We start from the raw sequence: 15348 nt of genomic DNA on the forward strand, positions 1-15348 counted from the left end.
CCCCAGGTGCCTTTCCACCTGGTCCACGATTGTGTGGACCAGCACAGATTGGTACCCGGCTGCAGCCTCTCAGGGAAGGCCGGTGGATCCCGCACAGATATGTCGTAAGTAGGTCATTCGCTCCCACCCATTTGGGGCGGAGTTCCAACTCTGACGTCTCGCAGGGCTTAGGTGAATCTCGGGAGGCACGAAGGCTGTCGGGAGGTCTTTCCTGGCATTCTCCATCCATGTTGCTCTCAAGCGAGATCCCAACGCTGCCGGAGATTTGCGCCCATAACCAGAAATGCATCTTGTCACCAATGTCCTGATCTCAAGTGTGGGTATGATGCCGCAGCAAAAAGGAAAGATTGAGCCATGCCTTCCGTATGCGTTGACACTTACTCACATTGTTCTCAGCAAGGTTTCGAGGCGAATGACAGGACATGCCATTATCGGGGTGAAGAGAAAGAATGGCCGACTCTTATCGCTGTACCCGTGTTGTTTGACTTAATGACAAATGGTGGTTAAGCTCACCCTACACCACCACCTTCCCCTCACCCCAACTCTCCTGCTCCATCTCCACTTGGATGAGAGAGGGATTTGTAGTGTCAAGCTACAACATGAAAAGAACAGAGATGGGACACAGGCTTCTTCCTGTTGGTCTGCTTAATTGTGAAAGAATAGACAATGTTGCTGGATATTGTACCCACAGTGCCAATCCCACATTCCGGTTTATTAATGACACACCCACAATGTAGTACCATAATTAATTAATTCATTCTGCAGTTACAGCTCACACAAATCCATTCCACTTGGTGTTAATTGTAAAATGGCCAACACAAGCGCTACTGTCGGAGCAGAAGGCGTTTAATTGTAGTGGCGTTTTCCAACAGTGTATGCTGGTTTGTGACATTCCTACTATGCTAATATATTTAATTGACCATCACATAAAATATCATGGGCAGAATTCTCCGATGTCACCCACTGGTGGGATTCTCCGGACCTGCTGCAATGAGTGGAGTTTTGGCCAAATGCCAAATTCTCTGTTCTCGCTGGCAGTGGTGACAGGGCAAATGAGACCCAGAGAATTCTGCCCCATTTGTGTTTTATTTTGTAATTAACCAACTCTCCTACTTCCCTTCTTATACTCAGCTCCATTAAAGATATGGCCAATTGCCATTTTACAATTAGAAAGTAAGGAGTGTGACCTGATCATCTAATACTATAATGCTCATTCCTTCCTACGGGGTTGTACCTGCATTGTGAGCATCACCACACAATGGCCTTACTGAGATCAGGAACTTGCTATCTTGAGACTTGCAGCGATAACCTATTTCCTAGCATCCTCCGTGCCATTGCATGGCCCTGGTCATCAGATTTCTATTAGTTTTTTTAAATTGAAAAGCCTAGATGCAGGTCTAAGGCCTGCAGTTCAAGAATGAGAAGAATAGAAGAGAAGACAATGGATATCAGAAAGTAGTGGAGTAGTGGTTAAATGACTCTTAAGTTTGGGGTTTAAAAGCTTGAGGATTGCATGGTCTGTAGGAGGAGGGGGAAAAAATTGGTGGTGCACAGTTTGTAAGGCTGTGTGGAAGAAAAAGAGAATTAGTTGGCCAGTACAATGAATACAATGAGTATTCAACACAGTTTGAATGTAAGGGGTCAGAAGCAGAACAAGAGAAAACTGTTCAGAGCAGCACTGACCATAGCAGCATTGAGAAGCTAAAATGGAAAGAGAAAGTCACATTGTACTCAAACGATTGAAAGAGACAAGAAAGCATTTAACTGAAACATTGTTTGTTTTGCAGGGGAGTTGCGCTGGGGAATAGACGAGACACTAACTCAGCTAGAGGAGGTTCTGTACCTGTTCAAGAGTGGTTTATATCTGCAGAATGTCACACAAAGTCGAACCTCGGGTAAGACAGCCTTAATTACGCTTACTGCACGACTGCCAAACCTCCAAACATGCTGTGTTCTGTTTGAGCATCAGGTTAAATGGAGGGGGCAGGGGAAACTTTGATTCATCACAGATTGTGTCATTGATTCAAATGTTCAAAGTAGTGCTGAAAGTCTGTGGTTGAGATGTACGAAGGCAGATTGTAAGAAGACAAATAATTATAAAGTAATTTTAATCCTGGCATGCAATTAGGTGGGGCGACATTACATCAGTGTTGATCCGTGGCAAAGGTTGGCTCACAAAATGTACCTTTTATTTTATTATACTGTAGGGTAGTTTTGTTTGATTGATGTCATGAAAAGAAGTAGCAGGGATTTTTGAGACTTTGGATTGTTTTGGTGCTGTAATCAATGTTACACCCTCACATTCTGAAGAAGCAATTACCATTTAGGTACAGTACAGTTATTTCAATATGGGGGTGTAGGTTAGGGAGAGTGGGAGGATGGTAATAGATCAGCACCTTTTCACTGTGTGTCCATGAAATAGGAGATTGCCCACACCTTGTTGAACATCAAATTGTTAGGAGTATAATCTATCCCTTCACTGAAAGCAAAGTTTTGTAAGGGCCCCAAAGAATCCAGCACGAGTTTTAAGGATACAAAATAATAACGTTTATTTACTATAACTATATATACATAGCAGTAGCAGTAACTTCCCTTGCTACCTTCTCCTTCCTCCTGGTTCCTGGACTGGCCAGCTTATTTATAGTAGGGGTTTATCCACCCACCTCATTGGGGAAGTTCATACTCCCATAGGATTGTGGGATAGTCATTAGTCCCCAGCCAATCGTCAGTAGGCAGGTTATAACACAAAGGAAAAGCAGAATGTGAGTTGCCCTCATTCAAAGTGTCAATGTTTGCTCAATGGTAGCATTTTTGCCTCTGAGTCAGAAGGTCGGTGGATTCAAGTCCCACTCCAGAGAAATTAATTTTAAAAAACTATGATGATACGCCTTGCAGTACCGAGGAGTGCTGTACTATCAGGTGCAAACATTTAGATGCAATTTTAAATCAAGGCCCCATCTACCCTCTCAGGTGGGTGTAAAAGATCACATGGTGCTATTTTGAAGAAGAGCAGAAGAGTTCTTCCTGGTATACTGGCTCATATTTATCCTGCAGTCATTATCACTGAAACAAATTATCTCGCATTATATCATGTTTGTTTTCAGACTTTCCTGTGTGTGAATTAAGGACGCGTTTTCCTGCATTATCATAGCGGCTAATACCACGTAAAAACACTTAATGGGCCATAACGTTCTTTGGGACTTGCTACGGTTGCGAAAGGCATTATATAATTGCTAGCAATGTTGGCTCTAAGCTGCACAGGTGCAAAGCTGACCAGCAATCTGAAACATATTGCACAGGCAACATTCCCTCAAAGTTGTGTGTGCACCCTCAAACATTTTTCAAATTTCTACAAAGATAGATTAGAATGAACATTATTTGCAAGTCTATTTTATGATCTGAAGAAAGGAGAAACTCGGGAACAGATCTCTTAATCACTTCTTTCATCGGGGAAACAATGCAATGCATGTGCACTTGTATGTGAGTGTGTCTTTGTGTCCATGCACCTACATGCATATGTATGAGTGTGCAATGAGAGGCCTGAGTGTAAAACACAAAACTTAGCTGTCGCGAGGAAGTTGAAATGATTATATAGGGTGGAATCTGCCTGGTCAAGTAGAGGTGGGCTCCAAGGTAGCACCGGGAGAAAATTTTGCAATGACCGTGTCGGGTAAGCGGTCTGGCATGTTCCTGCCTCTGGCCGATAATATTGAAGATGAGGTGAAAATGGTAAGGGATACTTGCCCGATGCAGCGGGTCGCCACTTACCATATTTAAGTGCCCAATTGTGGGAAAATCGGAGCACCAGCAGGAAGATCCTGGTGGCAGACAGACCTTTGCTGAGACCAAAGCTCAGCATGTACCTGGAGGTAGCTTGTCGGTGGCTGGCCTGGGGGAGTCCAGAAACCCCCCCCCCCCCCCCAACTCCCCAGAGGTATGTGGGTCACATCTGCGGCTGCAGGCCATCCTGTTGAGGGGAATGACGGCTGGGGTGTTTCCCTGGCAACTGTGGCCACATTTTAATTTTGACAATGTAGTACTGTTTCAGAGGGTGCCTCGAGATAGAGGTGCGACCTTGCAGCGGCAGTGCCCACCTCTGCTGATGGAGCTGCTGTTCTCAGATTGGGCCGGCAGCCTCAAGCACCTTCTTGCCACCCTTAATTGGATGGCAGTTGTAGTGGGGTCAGTTAGGAGCCCACCTCCCCGAAGATTGTGCCAGTGAATGCATTTCGGGCAAGTGCGATGTCGGGACCCAGAAATGTTCTCAACCCTCAATCAATTTTTAAAGGGCATAAGATCCCGCCCATACAGTGCTAACCTGACATGTGTCCAAGTCACAACCACATGTAATTCTACAACAGATATTCATGGATTAATTCTAGCCCCTCACAGCTGCTATTCAAATTATAGTTTGTACCCATAAATCAGAGATTTTTCAACTGCTATGATCTGAAGTTATTCTATTAATTTAACCAAGTAGCTTTGGTTGGTTTGTTTGATGTTTGATGATCAGAAAATGAACAAATACGTTTTTGTTTTCTATTGTAAGTCTAAGAATTCTTTGATCCAGGGTGGTGTTCCTCTTGTTAGTCACACTGCAAGATGCTTTTTCTCCAGCTTTTGCATTCTCTAGTGAAGTATCACTCTTTAAGATGCTTGAGTGAACCTTTGTTCTGTGAGCAGTTCTGGGCACAACACCTTAGGAAGGATATTTTGGCCTTGGAGGGAGTGCACCGTGGGTGTACAAAAATGAAACTTGGAATACAGAGGTTGAGTTAAGAATTTCGAAGATTAAGGGATGATCCGATCGAAGTATTCAAGATATGAACAGGGAAAGACAGGGTAGATAAAGATAAACTATTTCCACTGGTTGGAGAATCTAGAACTAGGGGGCATAGTCTAAAAATTAGGGCAGACCGTTCAGGAGAGATGTTAGGAAGAACTTCTTCACTCAAAGGGTGGTAGAGGTTTGGAACTCTCTCCCACAAACAGCAGTTGAAGCTAGGACAGTTCTTAACTTAAAATCGGAGGTTGATAGATTTGTGTGAAGCAAAGATATTGAGGGATGTGGGCCAAAGGCAGGTATATGAGTTAGGTCACAGATCAGACTTGATCTCATTAAATGGTGGAGCAAGCTCGAGGGGCTGAAAGGCCTACTCCTGTTCCTATCTTCCTTTGAATGGCAGTGAACATGTATAACTATAAAAATTGTACATCGAGCACCTATTTCTTATCTGTCACATTTCAACAACTATCTGTGCCACACTGTAAAAGAAAATATAAAGACTAATGGAAAATCAAGGACAGAAAATATCAGTGCCAGAACAACTGCTGCATCATGACTGTTGTATGTAGCAGCATATTTTCAAACAGTAATGACCTCTTAATTACTCTTTGTCTGACTTCTGGTTGCAGCTATGCCTAGGTAGGTCGCACGTTCGGCAGCTCCTGCCGGGAACGGACTTTTGGGCTCTTCAGAGGGGCCCCAACAGCAATTGTTCGACGGCTTCCAGTGTGGGAAGGTGACAGCAAGGTCCCCCCGACATTATATGGATTGGACCAGGAGTGGAGCAGTTAAAAAAGTGATCCTCGTGCAGCGAAAAGTGCGAGGGAGGAAAAACAAGATGGCGGCGGGTGGAGACCAAGCAGCGTGGGCGCAGTGGTCGCAGGAGCAGCAGGAGTTTCTTAAACGCTGCTTTGAGGAGCTGAGGACAGAAATGCTGGCGCCAATGAAGGCGGCGATTGAGAAGCTAGTGGAGACCCAGAAGGCCCAAGCGGCGGCGATCCGGGAGGTGCGGCAAAAAGCCTCGGAGAACGAGGACGAGATCTTGGGCCTGGCGGTGAAGGTGGAGGCGCACGAGGCGCTGCACAAGAGGTGGGCGGAAAAATTCGAGGACCTGGAGAATAGGTCAAGGAGGAAGAATCTTCGGATTCTGGATCTCCCTGAAGGAGTGGAGGGGCCCAATGCCGGGGCATATATGAGCACGATGCTCAATTCGCTGATGGGTGCAGGAGCTTTCCCGAGGCCCCTGGAGCTGGATGGGGCTCATCGGGTCCTAGCAAGGAGACCCAAAGCCAACGAGCCGCCAAGGGCTGTAGTGGTGAGGTTCCACCGCTTTATGGACAGAGAGTGTGTCCTGAGATGGGCCAAAAAAGAGCAGAGCAGCAGGTGGGAGGACACGGAGATCCGAATTTACCAGGACTGGAGTGCGGAGGTGGCTAAGAAGAGGGCTGGTTTCAACCGGGCTAAGGCGGTGCTCCATCAGAAGGGGGTGAAGTTGGGGATGCTGCAACCAGTGCGATTGTGGGTCACGTTCCAAAATCGGCACCACTATTTTGAAACGCCTGATGAGGCATGGAACTTTATACAGACTGAAAAGTTGCACTCAAATTGAGGGCTTGTCGTGGGGGTTGTTTACTGTGTTTACTGCGTTTGGGGAATGTTCTTTTTGTTTGAGTGCTGGGTGGGGATGGGTGAATGGTTTTGATGTGGGGGCTGTGGGAGCGTGTGGGCGTCGGTGTTGGAGGGGCAGGGCCCCACGGAGGAAGAGGGGTGGTGGAGGCCCGGGAATGGGGAGTTGGGGTAAGGCTGCAAAAAGGAGCTGCGCCAGAGGGGCGAGGCCGTCTCAGGAAAGCGCGGGCTTTTTCCCGCGTTAGGGAAGGATGGGGGTCGGGCCGGGGGGGTGGGGGGGGGGGGGCGGTGCTGGAGAGCTGGAGAGGAGCGCACACTGACTGCCAAGGGATGGGGGGGATTCTCTCACTGGGAGGTCGATGGAATGGCGGGAGAGGCTGGGGTCAGCAGGCGTTAGCTGACTTACGGGAGTGTCATGGGGGGAGCAAAATGGCTAGATGAGGATCTAGTGGGTGTGAGGGGGGGGCAGGGGGAGGAACTGGGTTGCTGCTGCATTGGCCAAAGGGGAGCTGGAAGTAGGAGAGGTAGTCGGGGTGGGGGTCCGCCGCCTGGGGGACTGGAGGATGCGGGAGGCGCGGGGACGTGGCTGGCCTAGAAAAGGAGATGGCTAGTTGGCAGGGGGGGAGGGGGGGGGCAAGTAGCCCCCCGATCCGACTGATAACTTGGAATGTGAGGGGCCTTAACGGGCCGGTCAAGAGGGCCCGGGTGTTCGCGCACTTAAAGGGACTGAAGGCAGACGTGGTTATGCTCCAGGAGACACATCTGAAGGTGGCAGATCAGGTTGGGCTGAGAAAGGGATGGGTAGGGCAGGTCTTCCATTCAGGGCTGGATGCGAAGAACAGAGGGGTTGCAATACTGGTGGGGAAGCGGGTGTCGTTTGAGGCACTGAATATTGCAGTCGATAATGGAGGTCGACATGTGATGGTGAGTGGTAGGTTGCAGGGGGTGCGGGTGGTACTGGTGAACGTATATGGCCCGAATTGGGATGATGCCGGATTTATGAAACGCATGCTGGGTCAGATTCCAGATCTGGAGGTAGGAAGCTTGTTAATGGGGGGGGGGGACTTCAACACGGTGTTGAACCCAGCATTGGACCGTTCTAGGTCCAGGACGGGTAAGAGGCCGGCTGCGGCCAACGTGCTCAGGGGGTTTACGGACCAGATGGGGGGGGAGTGGATCCATGGAGGTTTGCCAGGCCACTGGCCAGGGAATTTTCCTTCTTTTCCCACGTCCATAGAGCCTACTCCCGGATAGATTTTTTCATTTTGAGTAGGCCGCTAATCCCGAAAGTGGAGGAACGGAATATTCGGCCATAGCCATCTCGGACCACGCCCCGCATTGGGTGGACCTGGAGTTGGGGAGGAGAGGGACCAGCGCCCGCTGTGGCGCCTTGATGTGAAACTGTTGGCGGATGAGGGGGTGTGGGGGTGTATTGAAAGATATTTGGAGGCCAACGACAATGGGGAGGTGCAGGTGGGGGTAGTCTGGGAGGTGTTGAAGGCGGTGGTCAGGGGACAGCTAATCTCCATTAGGGCCCACAGGGAGAAGAGAGAGTGGAGGGAGAGGTTGGTGGGGGAGATTTTAAGGGTGGACAGGAGGTATGCAGAGGCCCCCGAGGAGGGGCTACTTAGGGAGCAATGGAACCGCCAGACGGAATTCGACCTGTTGACCACGGGGAAAGCAGAGGCACAGTGGAGGAAAGCGCAGGGGGCAGCGTATGAGTATGGGGAGAAGGCGAGTCGGATGCTGGCACATCAGCTTCGTCAGAGGGAGGCAGCGAGGGAGATTGGTGGAGCTAAGGATAGAGGGGGGAATACGGTGCGGAGTGCGGTAAGAATAAACAATGTATTTAGGGCCTTCTATGGGGATCTGTACAGGTCTGAGCCCCCAGATGGGGAGGAGGGGATGCGACGATTCCTAGATCAGCTGAGGTTCCCAAGTGTGGAGGAGGAGGAGGTGGCTGGTTTGGGGGCGCCGATTGGGCTGGAGGAGCTGGTTAAAGGATTAGGGAGCATGCAGGCGGGGAAGGCCCCGGGGCCGGATGGGTTCCCGGTTGAATTCTACAGGAAATACGTGGACCTGCTGGGCCCGTTGCTAGTGAGGACTTTTAATAAGGCGAGGGAGGGGTGGACCTTGCCCCCGACCATGTCCAGGGCGCTGATTTCTTTGATCTTGAAACGGGACAAGGATCCATTGCAATGTGGGTCGTATAGACCGATCTCGCTCCTCAATGTTGACGCTAAGTTGCTGGCGAAGGTGCTGGCTACGAGAATTGAGGACTGTGTCCCGGGGGTGATTCATGAGGACCAGACAGGATTTGTGAAGGATAGGCTGCTGAATACAAATGTGCGGAGGCTCCTCAATGTGATTATGATGCCCTCGATGGAGGGGGAAGCGGAGGTAGTGGCAGCTATGGACACGGAGAAGGCCTTTGATCGGGTGGAGTGGGAGTATCTTTGGGCAGTGTTGTGGAGGTTTGGTTCGGGGAGGGGTTCATTAGTTGGGTCAGGCTGCTATATAGAGCCCCAGTAGCGAGTGTGGCTACGAACCGGCGGAGGTCGGAATACTTTCGGCTGTATCGGGGGACGAGGCAGGGACGTTCCCCTTTGTTGTTTGCATTGGCAATTGAGCCGCTGGACATGGCACTGAGGGAGTCCAGGGAATGGAGGGGACTGGTCCGGGGGGTGAACTCTTTGTGGTGCATTCAGGGGACCAGGGAAGGGGGATAGACGAGCTACCGCTGAAGAGGGCGGAAAGGAGGGCGGAAAGGAGCTTTCGGTATCTAGGAATCCAAGTAGCTAGGAGTTGGGGTGCCCTGCACAAGCTTAATTTGACGCGGTTGGTGGGGCAGATGGAGGAGGATTTTAAAAGATGGGATATGCTGCCACTCTCACTAGCGGGTAGGGTGCAGTCGGTCAAAATGATGGTCCCCCCGAGGTTTCTCTTTGTGTTCCAGTGCCTTCCCATTATGATCCCGAAGGCCTTTTTCAAACGGGTAAGCAGGAGCATCATGGGATTTGTGTGAGCGAATTAGACCCCGAGGGTGAAGAGAGTGTTTCTGGAGCGTAGCAGGGACAGGGGAGGGCTGGCGCTGCCGAATTTGTGTGGCTATTATTGGCCAGCCAATGTAGCGATGATCCGTAAGTGGGTAATGGAGGGAGAGGGGGCGGTGTGGAAGAGGTTAGAGATGGCGTCCTGTGTGGGCACGAGCCTGAGGGCGCTGGTGACGGCACCGCTGCTGCTCTCGGCAACAAGGTACACCACGAGTCCGGTGGTGGTGGCAACGCTGAAGATCTGGGGTCAGTGGAGGCGACACAGGGGTGAGGTGGGAGCCTCCGTTTGGTCCCCGATTTGGGAGAATCATCGGTTCGTCCCGGGAAGGATGGATGGGGGTTTTCGGAGCTGGCAACGGGCAGGGATTAGAAGAATGGGGGACCTGTTCATCAATGGGACGTTTGCGAGCCTAGGGGCGCTGGAGGAGAAGTTTGGGCTACCCCTGGGAAACGTTTTCAGGTACATGCAAGTAAGGGCGTTTGTGAGGTGGCAGGTGAGAAAATTCCCACAGCTTCCGGCACGTGGGATTCAGGACAGGGTGATATCGGATGTACGGGTTGGAGAAGGCAAGGTTTCGGCGATTTACCAGGAGCTGAAGGAAGAGGAGGAGGCCTCGGTGGAGGAGTTAAAGGGCAAGTGGGAGAATTCATAGAATTTACAGTGCAGAAGGAGGCCATTCGGCCCATCGAGTCTGCACCGGCTCTTAGAAAGAGCACCCTACCCAAAGTCAACACCTCCACCCTATCCCCATAACCCAGTAACCCCACCCAACACTAAGGGCAATTTTGGACACTAAGGGCAATTTATCATGGCCAATCCAACTACCCTGCACATCTTTGGACTGTGGGAGGAAACCGGAGCACCCGGAGGAAACCCACGCACACACGGGGAGGGTGTGCAGACTCCGCACAGACAGTGACCCAAACCGGAATCGAACCTGGGAGGAGGAGCTTGGGGAGGAGATTGATGAGGGTCTGTGGGCTGATGCCCTGAGTAGGGTTAATTCTTCCTCCTCTTGCGCCAGGCTCAGCCTAATACAGTTCAAAGTTACTCACAGAGCGCATATGACAGGGGCGAGGTTGAGTAGGTTCTTTGGGGTGGAGGACAGGTGTGGGAGGTGTTCGGGGAGCCCAGCAAATCACATCCATATGTTCTGGTTGTGCCCGGCGTGGATGGGTTTTGCGAGGACTATGTCCAAGGTGGTGAACGTCCAGGTCAAGCCGAGCTGGGGATTGGCATTATTTGGGGTATCGGACGAGCCGGGAGTGCAGGAGGCGAAAGAGGCCGGTATTCTGGCCTTTGTGTCCCTGGTAGCCTGGCGGAGGATTTTGCTACTATGGAAAGATGTGAAGCCCCCCAGTGTGGAAGCTTGGATCAATGACATGGCAGGGTTCATCAAGCTGGAGACGATAACGTTTGCCTTGCGAGGGTCTGTGCAAGGATTCCTCAGGCGGTGGCAACCGTTCCTAGACTATCTCGTGGAATGTCAGGAGGAGGTCAGCAGCAGCAACCCAAGGGCGGGGGAGGAGGTGGGGGCGTTTCTTTTGGGGTGGCGTTTGGGTGAAGGTGTTTTTTTTTTCCTTATTTGTGTTTTTGTATATGGGGGAAATCCAATGTATAATTTCTGATTGCTGTGTTCTTGTTTCTTTCTTTTTGTTGGGGAGGGGGTGAAAATGTGTTGAAAATTTGTTGGAAAATTTGAATAAATATATATATATATTTTTTAATTCTCTTTGTCTAAGAGAACCCTCAGCCTTCAGCAGCAGGGGTGAATCTCAAATCACTGTCCTTCCCACTTTTCCGATATAAAAACAGTGGGTGCAATTCTCCATTTGGGAGATGTGTTGATGCTGGGACTGAATTGTGCGCAGTTTGCGTTCCTGTTTCTGGAGCAATTCAGGATATGCTAATGGGCCAGGAAACCGCTGGTGAGAATTCCGAGCAATTCCCGGCCCAGCGGGTGTTCTAGCCTCTGTGGCTGGAGTTAGCGCCAAAGAGCCTGTTGGAGCTGTTTTTAAATGCTTCACTTACCACACACTCAATGCATCCTGAAGACCTGCCCCCCCCCCCGAGGTTGAGAGTCCGAGGTGGACCCACAGCTCCATACCAGTGAGGAGCAAAGGGACGCCCTCTTCCCCAGGGTGGACTGCAGATGCAAGCTCCTGCAGACTGCAGACTCCTGAACACTGCCCGTGAGGTGGTGGTGGAGGCAGTCAGCGCTGCCAGTTCCATCAGGAGGAGACAGCTGGTCATCCGAGGGGTGGGGGTCACTGGTGAGAGGGACAGAGAACTAGGAAGGGTTGCAGGTATCTTATGGTTGGGGTGAACTCTGCTGATCCCCTGTTCCCTCTGCAATGGGGCAGCGCTTCTGTGGAGTGTCAACATCTGGTGGACTCCTGATTGAGCTTGAACTTTGATGATGCAGCTGGGGTATGAGGGTGTCCAGAGGGGCAGCCTGGGTGGGCTCCCAGATGACCAGAGGCTTTCTGAGCATTGAAAGGAGACAGGCAGCACTCAGCAGTATGAGTAGCCAGGAACCTGTAAGTAGCACCAAGGGGTGCGTTGAAAAAACAGACTGCAGCAATGGTGACCTGAGCCCGGCCATCCTGATTCTGAGGGGAACACCCTAAATCCACGGACCTGTCATCAAGTCACTACCCTTTACTCCTCCCAGCACGGGAAACAAACATCCAGGAAGCTCAACGGTTTTTCAATGTTTTTTAGCCTCTTGCTCACCCTCTGCAGCCATGGCGCCCAGTCCACGTTTGTCAATACTTGTAGTAATTCACACCCGCTAGACTTCTGCCTGAGAGGAGCATCGCGGAAGGGCGGAACCGACTGTGTCCAACCCGCTAATCCCACTTAAATGCATGCAAATGCCTGATTTGCATGCCACCGCCGGCACGGGGCGCAAACCCCGTTATCGCCACCAACGAGGGACCGGAGCATTGTGCCTGAATCGGTGCCAGGCGCAGACCTCGATTTTGGCCGGACGCCCGATTCTCCGCCCGATCGCGATTTCCGGCATCAGAGAATTTCGCCCAATATTCAACATTGTCCTCTGTCTCATCCGAACTTCTGTGGAAAAGTCCTAGTTCCAATGTTACCCCCCTTAAGTTTTAGTCATCCAGGAGTTATTCCCTTAAAAATGCAAGTTGGATTTGTGAAAAAAAGAGACTTCCATTTGCATCGCACTTTTCAGAATTGCAGTCTCCCCGTGTCTGCGTGGGTTTCCTCTGGGTGCTCCGGTTTCCTCCAAAGATGTGCAGTTTTGGTGGATTGGCCATACTAAATTGGCCCTTTGTTTCCAGGGATATGCAGGTTGGCGGGGGTGGAATGAGAGCCTGGTTAGGGTACCCTTTCAGAGCATCAGTGCAGACTCAATGGGCCGAATGGCCTCCTTCTGCACTGTAGGGATTGTATGATTCACAACCTCCAGAAGTCCCGTAGTGCTCTACAGTTTAAAGAGTACCCAATTTTTTTTTCCCAATTAAGGGGCAATTTAGCGTGGCCAATCAGCCCACCCCGCACACCTCTGGGTTGGGAGGGCGAAACCCACGCAGACACAGGGAGAACGGGCAAACTCCACACGAACAGTAACCCAGGGCCCGGATTCGAACCCGATCCGTGCTCTACAGTTTTTGTAGTGTAACGTGAGAAAGACAGCAGCCAGTTTGTGCATGACTAAATCTCACAAACAGAAACAGATTATCTTTGAAATCGTGTCATGGGATCTTTTACAATCATCAGCAAGGGGCCTTAGTTTAAGGTCTCACCGGAAAGGCAGCACCTCCTGCAGTGCAGTCGTCCCTCAGTACTGCAGCAAAATGTCAGCCTAGATTTGGTGCTCAGGACTTTTCGGTGGAGTTTGACCTCATGCCTTTCTGACACAGGGAGAGATTGGTATCAACTGAGCCACGGCTGCTGACATTGCTGTAAATTGCCGAATCCAAAAGTAAGGGGAAAAATAATGGGTAAAGTTTGCCCAGTTAATCCAAGCACCATTTGGCCTTAATGGGATTACTGGATCTCAGGAGGGAAAAAGGGCTGGAGATTATCTTTTTGCTTTTCTTAGCCCAGGAAACATGGAAGTATTTCTGCTGGGTTTGCCAGAGTCTGACCCTTCAATGATTCATTCGATTTCCAGCCCACCCCTAGAACTGCCGACTTGCCCCTCCCTGAACTGGCTTGTCAGCTGATTTGCTGCCTTCCCTGATTGGAGAGCTGCACCAGGGAAGCTGCTTGTCATCCACAACTCACTATTGGCATTCAAATGATGGCCAAAGCCATGTTTGGCATAGACCCTGGCCTGCACGGCCCAAAATGCAGAACCGCTGCTCTGGAGACTTTGCGCCAGTTTTGGGTGAAAGTGAAATTTCTTGCCCGTTGTATTTACATGGATTGATGGGCGGAATATTATCAGCATCACAAAGGCAGCTTTGGAGGCAGAAAGGAAAAGTTTTAGGAAAATCTTCTGTCAAGGTGGCACTCGATGCATCCCCACTTTTAAGTGGTGTTGGAAGACACGGGTAGAGACTGACATCAGCCATTCATCCAATAGCAGCAGGTTGCTAAATAGGACAAATTAAGTGCCACTTAGGAGCAAATTGGTGACATTTTGCCAGGATTTTACTTCTTACTGGAGACAAGACAACCTACACTGAGACCAAAGCCTGGTAGGTGAAAGCAGGCCTCCTATTAGTTTCCAACCCCCTCCCGCCAGAGTCACAGGTGCCAGAGGGCTTAAGCACCTGCTATAGGCCATTCTGTCAACCCTAATGGTGGCCTGCCAGCTCTGGCCACAATTTATTTTAAGCTTTTGCTGAAGCAGACATCTCCATCCTGGGGCATCTCTACCAGTGGGGCTTTAGCCACTCAGGGTGTAGGGTGCTTCCTTAAGGCTCCCGCTCCCCCCACCTTCTGTGCACCCTGACCCCTGTCCTTAAGATGTGAAGGTTAGGTGGATTGGACATGATTAATATGCAAGGGTACGGGGATAGGGCAGGGGAATGGGCCTAGGTAAAGTGTTCTTTCGGAGGGTCGGTGCAGATCTGATGTGCCGAATGACTTCCTTCAGACCTGTTGGAATTCTCTGGATTAATTGGAAGGCGCTCCCGAAGGCAGCCTGTTAATTGGCCTCTCCAATAAGATTGCTTACCTGGAGAGACATCATAGAATCCTTACAGAGTACCCTACTTAAGCCCACACCTCTACCCTGTCCTCACAACCCAGAAACCCCGCCTATCTTTTTTTTTGACACTGGGGGCAATTTAGCAGGCCAATCCACCTAACCTGCACATGTTTGGACTGTGGGAGGCAACTGGAGCACCCGGAGGAAACCCACGCCGACACGGGGAGAAAGTGCAAACTCCATACAGACAGTGACCCGAGGCTGGAATTGAACCCGGGACCCTGGAGCTGTGAGGCTAACCACTGTGCCACCATGCCACCCATATATCATAAACAACTAAGGTGGTAAGATTCCACACAGTCATAAAACAGCATAGCCGTTGACTTGTTTTATTCATAAAACAGCATAGCCGTTGACTTATCCTGAGCAGTATAACAGAAAATTTATTCAGCTTAAATAAAAACAGAAATGCTGGAAATTCTTTGCAGGCCTGTCAGCACAAGAAGGAGAAAAGTCAGCTCAACAGTCTTGGTAGGTCACTTCATTAGAACCAATCCCATTTTCTTTCAGTTGTTCCTATTCACTCTACTCTATGGAATATCCCTTTTAAAATAAAATAAAACATAGCAAAAGTTCCGTTTTCTGTGTATTATTTTGTCACATTCCACCGCTTGGTGCAGTAGATACAGCCAGCATAATGAGACAAAATAAAAACACTTGGGTATTGTAAAGAAAAAATCCGAACAGGTTT

General features: G+C 50.1%; 1 protein-coding gene across 3 annotated transcripts in view; it reads left to right on the plus strand.

Moving 5' to 3' along the window:
• Positions 1-15348, plus strand: part of pkdcca (protein kinase domain containing, cytoplasmic a) — a 77388-nt gene that overhangs the window by 22678 nt on the left and 39362 nt on the right. For all 3 annotated transcript variants that reach the window (XR_011948044.1, XM_072510243.1, XM_072510239.1), the window contains one exon: positions 1788-1895. Coding sequence is in view for 2 of the 3 variants with exons in the window: in XM_072510243.1 (XP_072366344.1) it covers positions 1788-1895 (108 nt within the window). In the remaining variant the exon portion in view is untranslated. The remainder of the gene's footprint in view (positions 1-1787; positions 1896-15348) is intronic.

The sequence above is a fragment of the Scyliorhinus torazame genome, chromosome 1, assembly GCF_047496885.1.
Source record: "Scyliorhinus torazame isolate Kashiwa2021f chromosome 1, sScyTor2.1, whole genome shotgun sequence".
Taxonomy (NCBI): domain Eukaryota; kingdom Metazoa; phylum Chordata; class Chondrichthyes; order Carcharhiniformes; family Scyliorhinidae; genus Scyliorhinus; species Scyliorhinus torazame.